General features: G+C 35.9%; 1 protein-coding gene and 1 pseudogene across 3 annotated transcripts in view; both read right to left on the bottom strand.

Moving 5' to 3' along the window:
• Eda2r (ectodysplasin A2 receptor) overlaps window positions 1-10,396 on the bottom strand; it is a 48,852-nt gene that overhangs the window by 24,745 nt on the left and 13,711 nt on the right. For 2 of the 3 annotated variants that reach the window (XM_004644510.2, XM_023704719.1), the window contains exon 2: window positions 5,948-6,074. In XM_004644510.2, the coding sequence (XP_004644567.1) occupies window positions 5,948-6,034 (87 nt within the window). In that variant the 5' untranslated portion in view covers window positions 6,035-6,074. The remainder of the gene's footprint in view (window positions 1-5,947; window positions 6,075-10,396) is intronic. The other variant, XM_023704720.1, reaches the window with a different exon arrangement.
• On the bottom strand, window positions 7,455-7,590 carry LOC111813582 (annotated as a pseudogene).

Raw genomic sequence — 10,396 nt, forward strand, 5'->3', positions numbered from 1 at the left:
TATAATTATTAATGGTGAAGGTATAGTTCAGTCAAAAGACCCTCTGTTTAACTCCTAGTACCTGAATAAAGGAAGAGAATCTTTGTTTCCATTATTTGATTTATAGGTAGAAAGGAAGGAAGGGATTTGGGAATAAAGACAAATCAAGATCATTATGTCTAGATACAAATTTTCTATGATAAATGTGATCATTATGCATACCTACAGCTTACCTATAAACTTAATTTAAAATAACATAAATTTCATGAAGAAAGGATTTATGACTCCCTTGATATTAAGGTGCACATGGAAAAGTTTTCTTTATTTTTGAATAAATATGACTAAAGCCAAAAACAAGAAGAGAAGGGATGGAAAAGAGATGAAAGGAAGGAAGGAAGAAAAAGAAGTGAAGAAAAAGAAAATAAAACAAAGATGTGATACTTTGAGTTATGTAAACAGAGACACCACAAGGAGAAAGTAAAACAGCAAGAATCTCAACATGGATGAAAAGCCTGTTTCCTTGATAACTGTTGTCCTGTCCAACAAAACAGAGTTTACCTGTCTCCATACTTCCTTACATACATAAATGTGTTATGGTTTAAGTTGCTGTTAAGTTTTGTTAGACTTTTACTTAGAGCATAGGCAATTAAATTTTTTATCTAATTTCTCTAATTAAACTTATTTTAACTGTACTTTTAATGTATCATAAAAACACAAACATCTCATACATTATTGGTGTAATATACAGTGTTTTGATACATTGTGGAATGTTTAAGTCACATTAAAACTATTATCTCCTGAAATAGTTATTTCTTTGTGGTGAAAACTTTCAAAATCCTATATTGTAGCTTTTGAAGTGCATAGTACATTATTATATAAACAGTTTGCTGTACAAAGACACACTAAAAACTGCACATATCTAACTATAAATAAGTATTCACTTATAGACCCTCCCCCATTTTCTCTTCTTTTGATACTTCCTAGCCTGTGGAAACTCTACTGTCATTTCTAGGAGATTAACTGGTTTAAATTTTACATGCGCCATATGCTAGGGCTTGTATTGAGGTGTCCTGCCAAAGCCTCATACATTCATAAGTGGAGATTTTCAGAGGCGACAAGATCTAGAGCTTGTGATATGGGATTAAGGGTGTATGATCTCTAACATTTAGTGAAATTCTGGGTGCGGATAATGTAAACACTAGCCTGAGTGTAGGTGACATCAATAGCTTCTTAGCTTGCATTGAATATTAAGGTTGAAAGTGAAGGCAGGCTTGTTACTGCTGCATTGTGCTTCCTACCTTCTGCATTTCATGCCATGGACTGTTTTAATTTTGCTATATCCCTATGGCCTGAAGCGTCTACAAAATGTGAGGCAAAATAAACTTTTCCTCTTTTAACTTGTAGATATCATGGATTTTGTCTCAGTGACACAAAAAATAACTAAGATTTTGGTACAAGAGAAGTGAGGCTGTTGCTGTGACATAACCTGACTGTAAGGTTCAGAAGTCTTTAGAACTGGCTTGTGGTAAGATTTTGGCAAGGATTGGAGATGCGAGCTGAAGAAGCAACCCCAGAATTCTGTAAGTCAAAGTTGGTGGAAGATTCTGTCCCCTGATCAGAAAACCAGAATGTTAATAGAAATGCAGAAAGAGGGGCTGGGGAGATGCCTCAGTAGAATAAGTGCCTCCCTGGCAAGCACAGGGGTCTGAGTTCAATCCCCAGTCCCCCCCCCCAAAAAAAAAAGAAAGAAAGAAATGCAGAAAGTAAACGTCAAGCTCAGAAGGTTTCTGCTGAGAGGGACTAATTGGCAGTTGGACTCCAGACTATGTGCATTATGCTTTGGCAAAACATTTGTCTGCATTTTGCTCATGTGAAGACCTTTTCTGAGACTGAGATTAAAGATGCTAGACAAATTAATGCTGGGGAAGAAATTTCAAGGCATTGTGAAGTTGAGGTGATACCATTGCTACTATTGGAGGCTTTTATCCTTTGTGCTTTGAGAATCAAGAGCAAAGGGTCCCACAGATTGATTTTAAAAGTTTTAAAAGTTGATTTTAAAAGTTTTAAGATGATTTTAAAAGTTTTAAGTTTCACCAGAAAAGAAACTTTGTTAAAGGAAAGGCCTGAAAAGATGGAACAAAAGAAAAATTGGTTGCTGAAAAGGAACAGATGAGTGGAAAAATGGCATGAAGACATCACAAGAACCAGCAGGACATCACCCTTTGCAGCCTCACAATTGTAAACGTGAAAGATTTTCTTTGAGAAGAGAGCACCGAAGTACCATGTTCTAGAACAGTGGTGGCCTATGGAATTTCTTCTTTGGGATTTAATTCATTGTTCTCAGCAGTCTAGGTGCTTGATCCCCACAATGCAAAGAGAAGGAACTTGAGCTATTGCAACAAGTGGCAGCAAGGCATGAAGAGAGCTAGCTGAAGACAGAGGCTGTGGGAGCCAAAACCACCAGCAGTAGCCCTTTGAAAATACATCGTCACTGATTGCCTAATATGCTGGCCATCAAAAGATAGGATTTAATGTTTGCTCAGATGGATGTTGGATTGGCTTTGTTTCCACTTTTATCTATCCCCCTATTTGTACCTTTTGGAATAGGAATGTTTATCTTGTGTCACTGTATGTTGGAACTTTTTAACTTTCTTTTATGCAGGGACTCACAGCTAAGAGTTTACCTTAAATCTCAGAGGAAACTTTGGACTTGCACTTTTCAGCAATGCTAAAAGTGTTAGGATTTTGGTAACTTTTTATGGATGGACTAAATACATTTTGCATAAAAAGATGCACATCAGAGCCAACATTATTATTTATGGCTTGTGTCTAGCTGTCCCCCAAAAGTCTCGTGCACTCATAGATGGGTATTTTCAATGAAGTCATGGGAGATTTTTCAGAGGTGGCTGGATCTAGAGTATGTGATACTGAGATTAAGGGTATGTGATAACTGAATGGGTTTAACATAGTTCCAGATGTAGATAATGCAAGTTCTACCCTGGGTGTGAGTGGCACCAATCAGTAGGCATATGTCCTGGATAGGATATGAGGGTAAGGAAATTTCATTGTTGTCACTATTGCCACTGTTGTTGTTATCATTTTTGTTGTTGCTGCTGCTGTTTCCCACCTATCCTAGTGTGGACTGTTTCTTTTCTCTGCCATGCCACCCCACCTTTCAACTTTGTGATTATGAACTGAAACCTCTACAAACTGTGAGCCAGCAATTGCCCTTTACCTCTGTAACTTCAATGTGTTTGATATTTTGTCTCAGCAAAAAAGAAGGTAACTAAAGTAATGTAGTTCTTGTCTTTCTGTTTCTAGCTTACTGCATTTAATATAATCTCTCATTGGTCCACCCATGTTGTCAGGAATGTTAGGATTTCAAGCCTTGTTTATGTCCCAACACTGTTCCATTGTGCATATGTAAAATATATTCTTTATTCATCAACCTATAGGCACTTAGATTGTTTCTATTTCATGGCTATTGGTGAGTAGGCCTGCAATGAACTTGAGTGTGCAGATGTCTCTTCTGTATGTTATTTAATTTCCCCTGGATATACACACAGAAGTGAGAATACTTCATCATATGGTAGGTTTGTCTATTTTTAATTTTTTAGGTACTGCCAAACTGTTTTACATAATGCCTCTACTTGTGTACATTGCCATCATCAGTGTGGAGAAGATCTCCTTTTTAAAACATCTTTGCCAGGACTTGCTGGTTGGGTCTTTTTGATAGTCATTCTTACTGGGGTGAGATGATAATTCACCATGGCTTTGATTTGCATTTCCATGATGATGAGCAATGTTGAAGAATGTTTCATAACTCTGATGCCCATGTTTATAGAGAAATAGGTTCGTTTCACATAAGTAAATTTTATTTAATGCAAAAGTAAAGCAATTAACTCACAGTAAAGATAGGAGTCAAACTCAGATATTTCTGGGTCTAAACATTCTATATTTATTTTTTCTGTAGTGGTATGATTATCAGATTATCCTAAATATTTTTGAGCCTTATCTGTCTCATCTATAAATTAGTATTCATAACACCTCTTAGTGGAACTGTTGTGAAACCAAATGAGTTAATGTGCTCCAAGGCTCTAAGCAAAGTACAGATGATGAGATAAATATATGGTATTTTTATACTATCTAAAGCTTTTGCAGGAGTACATTATTACAATTATTTAATTTTTTCTGATCTTTAAAGTCTTGTTGAAGTAAGTGAGAGTGGGAGAGAGAGAGTTACTAAATCAAATGTACTTTTCACCATGGGATTCTTTTTAAGGATTTGGAAAAATCAGTTTGAGAAACAGACATGTTTTTCTCCTTGAAGTAGTTTAGCTTTGCAAGTATAGATAGCTTTAAAAATAATTGCCATGTATGAAATAAAGTAAGAACATTTGGAACATTTTTGAGGTGTAGGGATGGAACCCAAGTCTTCACAGATGCTAAACAAGTTCTCCATAACTGAACTACATCCTCAGTCTCATTTGTGAGGCTTCTTTTTATGAAGATGGCAATAACTTTTAAATACTTGTCAAGCTAAGCAACATATTTCATTGAGTCTATCCTAATACCCAGCATGACCTAACCTAGGTCAGACTTTTTCAGTCCTAGGATCCCTCATCTACTATGTGAGCAAGGCACTGTGTGATGCAATGATATGTGTGAAGAGTTAAAAATTAAGCTTAGTACTTATATCTCTTGCTATCCATGAGCAACATTCTCTCCACTTTTTAAGGTACAGATGTGTGTAAAAATTAGGGTAAACAGTTGCTTCATTGTCCTTTGTTATAGGACCATGTCATTCTCCTACTCAGAACTCTCCAAAATATTCCCAGTGCATTTCAAAAGAAAAAGAAAAAAGAAAATTTCTCATCATAAAGTCCATGTCCACACATGGTCTGACTCATACCTCTTTTTCCTTTCACTGTGAAGCACTCTCCCTCTTACTCACTGTACACCACTGTCATGAACCTTCCTTCATTGAACATACCTACTTCACTCAACATCTTGAGAGTCTACACTAGCTTTAACCCTAACCTTCCCAGAAAGCATTTACTTGAGGAGTGCTTGTGTTACTTCTTGACTTGAAATAGCTTCACAGTCAATCTGCATCGCATCACCAAAATGTAATTTTTGTCATTCTTCAGATCTAATTTCCACATTTATCTATGTATGTATGTTTCCATTTTTTGTTTCACTAATATGAAAGTAACATCCATAAGAGCAAAGACTTTTGTCTGTCATGGATATCTTTGGAGCCTATGAAAATGTTTGCCATTTTGTAGGTCTCTAATACATAATCACTAAAGGAAAGAACACAAAGTGTGAGTACACAGAAATAGTCTGCTTCCAATTTCTGTAGCACCAGGTACAGCCTGTAATTAGTACCACTCCTAGTTCAGGTGCTAGCAGGTAAGCTGAAGTAGAAACAGTTAAGCACTTTGGCTTCACTCCTTTCTCTATCTTGTTGTTTGTTTTGTTCTAAACTTTATTTTTAATTGGGATTCTAGACATACTCTGCTTCCCTATCCCTAATCCATTAAGCCTCCCTTGCTTGCATAGTATTCTCAGTAGCTCAGTCTTTGAGACAAAGGTCATATTTGGTCCTTCTTGGTTTTCTGCTTTTCTCTACTCTAAAGACCTGATCTGACTCTGCAACCCCACATGGGTGAGTCTTGCTTTATTTGACAGATTTCTATCATGACAAATAGTCCTTACAATACTTTATATTGCACATCTCCTCTTGTGTTATACATTATCTCATGAAACATTTCTCTTATCTTGATCCTGATAGGTTGACTTCATGGTACAATAATGACTACTATTGCATATTCTCTGGATCCCATGTTTTATCTGCTGAACTAGTTCAGTCAGAGCACAGCCTTACTGTCTAACATTGGTTTCTCTCTGGTATCTGATTGGTTCTAAATTGTGAGAAATAGGTATAGTGATTTGAGGGTCTTACCTTAGAGAGTTCCTGCCCAGGACCACACTGTTGACAAGTGACACAGCGTCCCCATTGATCCCAGTACTCATTTTCTTGGCAATCCATGGAGAGAAAGCCGTAGGTACAGAATGTAAGAACTAGGAACCTGGTAGAAAAATACTGCAGGTATTAATTATTTCTATGACATTTGATTTCTAGATTGAATTAACCAAACCTCTGGGTTTTAGTCAAGCTTTTGAGAAACCCAAACAAAAATATCACTCTTTCATAGCTTAGTCCACATCCAAAAACTCTTTTAAATGTTTTACATGTAATAACTCATTCAATTTTCAAAACAAATGTATCTGTGATTATTATTAACTCCATTCTTCAGATGGCGAAAATAAGAAACAGGTGCCAAAGTACTTCCTTATATGGTCATAGTTAGTGATTATATAAGGCACAGACTAGTAAAGATAATGACAAGTAGCTGGCTTCTGTACAGGAATACTGAAAAACCATGAGCTCTTAAGAGTTTAGTAAGTAGTTCCTTATCTATTATGATTTGATGTGCACAATAACCATGTGACTTAAAGAGCATAGATATTATCTTCATTTTATGCATTAAAAAGGTGACTGATTATTTTTCTTTACCAACAGCATATTCCATCCTTCTGAGGACCACTAGCTGATACTGCTCCTGGCCTAGGCAGAAAGGGATGGGAGGGTGACAGATTATGTAAAAATATACTAGAACACTGAAGAGTTGAGAAGGAAAAATATTACTCCAACAATAGTTTCTGACAGACAGATGGCATAAAGCATGCATTAGACTGAGAGTGGGGATATACAAATTCTAATCCTTGATATATGGTTTGTTCAGGACTAAGAGGTTTGCCAACACATGGCACATTCACTGCTAAAACGCAGAAAGTTTCAGCATTTCTGGATTCATTCTTTATTTTTTATTTTTTAAATTACAAAATAGTAAAAAAACATTAATTAAACAAAGTAATTGGAATTCAGCAATGGTTACTGTACTGCATGATGCTATCATCAAATTAGTTATTTAGGTTGCCAAATATAAACCTGAAACATTGGTTAAAAAACCAAAAAAAACAACAACAACATAAAAGTTATAAGAAATTAAAAAGTAAACAGGAAAAAGCTAGGACTGGAAGTCCCATTCAAACCAGCTATCCCCCTACTGGGAATTTTCCCGAAGGAACTGAAAATGTCAGATCATAGTGATATATGTTCACCTATGTTTATAGTAGCATAATTTGTGATAGCCAAATCTTGGAAACAAACAACATGCCTATCACCTGAAGAATGGATGAAAAAGATGTGGTATTTTTATACAATGGAGTATTACTCAGCTATAAAGAATGATAAACTCAAAGCCTTTATATTTAATGGATCCCACTTGAAGATATACTCATAAATGACATGAAACAGACCCACATGTGTAACTACCATATAGTATCCCTAGTGTAAGAACTCAAAAGAAGAAGTAAAAATATTAAAGTTGTAAGAACAGATACTAAGGGGCTGGGAAGATGGCTCAGTGGAATAAGCACTTCCCTGGCAAGTGCAAGGGCCTGAGTTCAATCCCGGGTAAAAAAAAAAAAAAAAAAGAACAGATACTACACGTGATCTTAGCAAAAAAGTTGAGAAGATATAAGAAGTAAAAATAGAAAGGTATAACAAAAATAAAAGGAAAGTGAGAACTTAAGGATTAGACAACAAAGAGAGGGTAAAGAGAAAAAGTTAGGAAACACGACAGGGGTAAAACCATACATTTATATGCACAAGATGGCTAAGGCAATGATTCTGAGAATCGTCAGCAGGTTTTTGAAACTAGCAGTTAATTGGTAGGATTCTCACCCTGACTAACTATATGTGCTGATACCTGTGAACTAAGCAACTGCACTGAAGATAGGAATGTGTAATTCTAGGGCTATGCTTGGAATGCCTGTCATTCTGGTCTTCTAAATACATACTGCTTGTCATGTCATAACAATTACTGTCATACTATCTCTCAAGTTAATGTTTGTTTAAAAAAAAGGGTAACAAATGAAAACAAGAGACAAGAAAAAAATGTCAGTACTGTCCTGCTACAATGCTATGTATGCTTAGATTTCTAATTTTCTGTGTAAAAATATGTAATTGTTTATTCTTATTTTTCACAATTTTTTAAATTTTTTTCTTCATATTCTGTAGGGACCTAAAGTTTAACATATCAATACTTGATGGAAAATACCTGTTCTATGTTATGTCTAAGATGTTTGATATTCAGACAGATAGTGAGGTTAAGTTCAATTGCCTATGTTGTAGGGTAATAATAATAAGCTTCTCTTCTGGAGAGTTAACAACCTGAGTTTGCAGACCAAAAACTAGAGAAAAAGAAGAGTTGCGAGGGCAGCCAACATTTTGGTCCTAGCCTTTGAAGGTCAATGAGGACTCAGAACATGAGAGAACCTGTACTGTAACATACTGTAACTCAATTGTGTCCCAAATTTTCTGACCAAGGAGATAATGAGGCCATAGAGGAAAGTGATTGATGATGTAGAGTGTGCCTAAGGAGACGCACACGGAGAGAAAACATTCTCTCAGCCTTTCACAGAGAACAAATAGATCAAGCAATGGCTGTGACTCATCCATATGGCTGACAGAGGGACCGGGGAGATGGCTCAGTGGAATAAGCGCTTTGCTGGCAAGCACAAAGGCCAGAGTTCAATCCCTGGTTCTGCCAAAAAAAAAAAACCCAAAAAACAAAAAACATATGGCTGACAGTGACAAAGGATCTGCAAACTGTGGTACAGGGTTTCAGGGTTTCCAGTCCTAAGAAAAACCCACCACTAGTATGGACTACTGGACAATATTGGAATATTTTGCTGAATTCACTCACCTACAGTATTTAAATGACAATGGAATGCCCTTCTCTGACAAAAGTAACCAAAAAATGGGATACAAATGGAGGACCATCTTGTATCTGTATATTCAAAATAGTTAGGATTACACTGCTACTTTCTCTTAATTCAATGAATATAAAGATTTGTTCTAATAATGTTTTAGGACAGGATATCATGTCTGCATCTTGTACAACGAATAACCACTAAGAAGACAACTGTGTGCAATGTATTAATTATTGAAACTGTCCTAGTAATTGGTTTTGAAACTGTCTCATTGCTACTTGTTTCTCAATAAAATTATTTTAAAAAAGAATGTAAGGAAAAAATTAAATATTAATTTTTCTTTTCAAAAGTGCAGCAGAATTCAGCAGTACAATTATAAAAACTATCATGTATATATACATAAATATATCTTTTTCACTTCTTTTGTCCTTTTTCTCATCCCAGTATTTCCTTCCCATTGAACTAATTCTTTCCTTTTCACAGTACCTATTGAGCAAAGTGAATCTTATGCAACTTTAATACAAATATGCAATGGAAATCATAAAACAAACAAATACTGTAAATAAGGCTTCTTGATATCCTGGGCTCTGCATTAACACACTATACCATGATCTCACAGCAGCACAACTGTGAGAACGTCTGCCAGACAGTTCCATGATTTGTTCCCATCTCTGAATGTTCATAATCTCTGAAAGTTTGCAACTCAGATGTTTTTAATTCAAAGACTTACTGCATATAGAGAGGTACTTTTGTGTAAGAAAGAATTTAATGAGAATGGCTCAAGTAATTGCTAAATGAGGCCTGTTCTTATAAAAGAGAAAATTGTGATTTTTTTGCTTGCTTCTTTCATGGTGAATATGAAGTGGTTTTACAAAGTCATTAAAACCCTGCTTTGGGCTGGTGAGATGGCTCAGTGATCTAAAGCACCTACTTAGAACAAGCTAAACTAAGCAAAGCACAGGGACCGCGGTTCAATCCCCCAGCACCAATGCCAGCCAGCCCTGCCCCTTGGTGGGCTGAGCTGGCCACACACACACTAAATAAATAAATAAATAAATAATTTTTTTAAAAAAATATATATAACCCTGTTTTGATGTAACTTAATGGTAAAGCACTTATGAAGCATGCATAAGGTCCTCAGTTCCACTTCTAGAACCATAAAAACAAAATTCCTAAATGTGTACTTCCCAGGCATGAGAAAAAAATGTGTATGTATTTTCTTAAAGGCTTCCACAAAAATTCCCAGTGGACATAGTATGATATAGCCTGGTTGACAATCTTGTTTTCTTATTATCAACTAGTCTATTCTTGCCCATTTCTTCATTTATAAGATAGTGGCCTATGAAACCCATTTGTGAACCAGGTGTTGTGGCACACACCTGTAATTCTAGCACTCAGAGAGGCTAAAAAAAGAGGATTGCAAGTTCAACATTGGCCTGACAATTTATTGATTTAGCAAGATCCTGTCACAAAATAAAGAAAAAGATAATAAAAGTTCAGGAGATGTAGCACAGTGTAAAGTTTCTGGTTGAAATCTCTAGCATGAGAAAGGAAGGAAGGAAGGAAGGAA

This window comes from Octodon degus, unplaced genomic scaffold, assembly GCF_000260255.1.
Source record: "Octodon degus isolate 3935 unplaced genomic scaffold, OctDeg1.0 scaffold00201, whole genome shotgun sequence".
In the NCBI taxonomy this organism is placed as follows: domain Eukaryota; kingdom Metazoa; phylum Chordata; class Mammalia; order Rodentia; family Octodontidae; genus Octodon; species Octodon degus.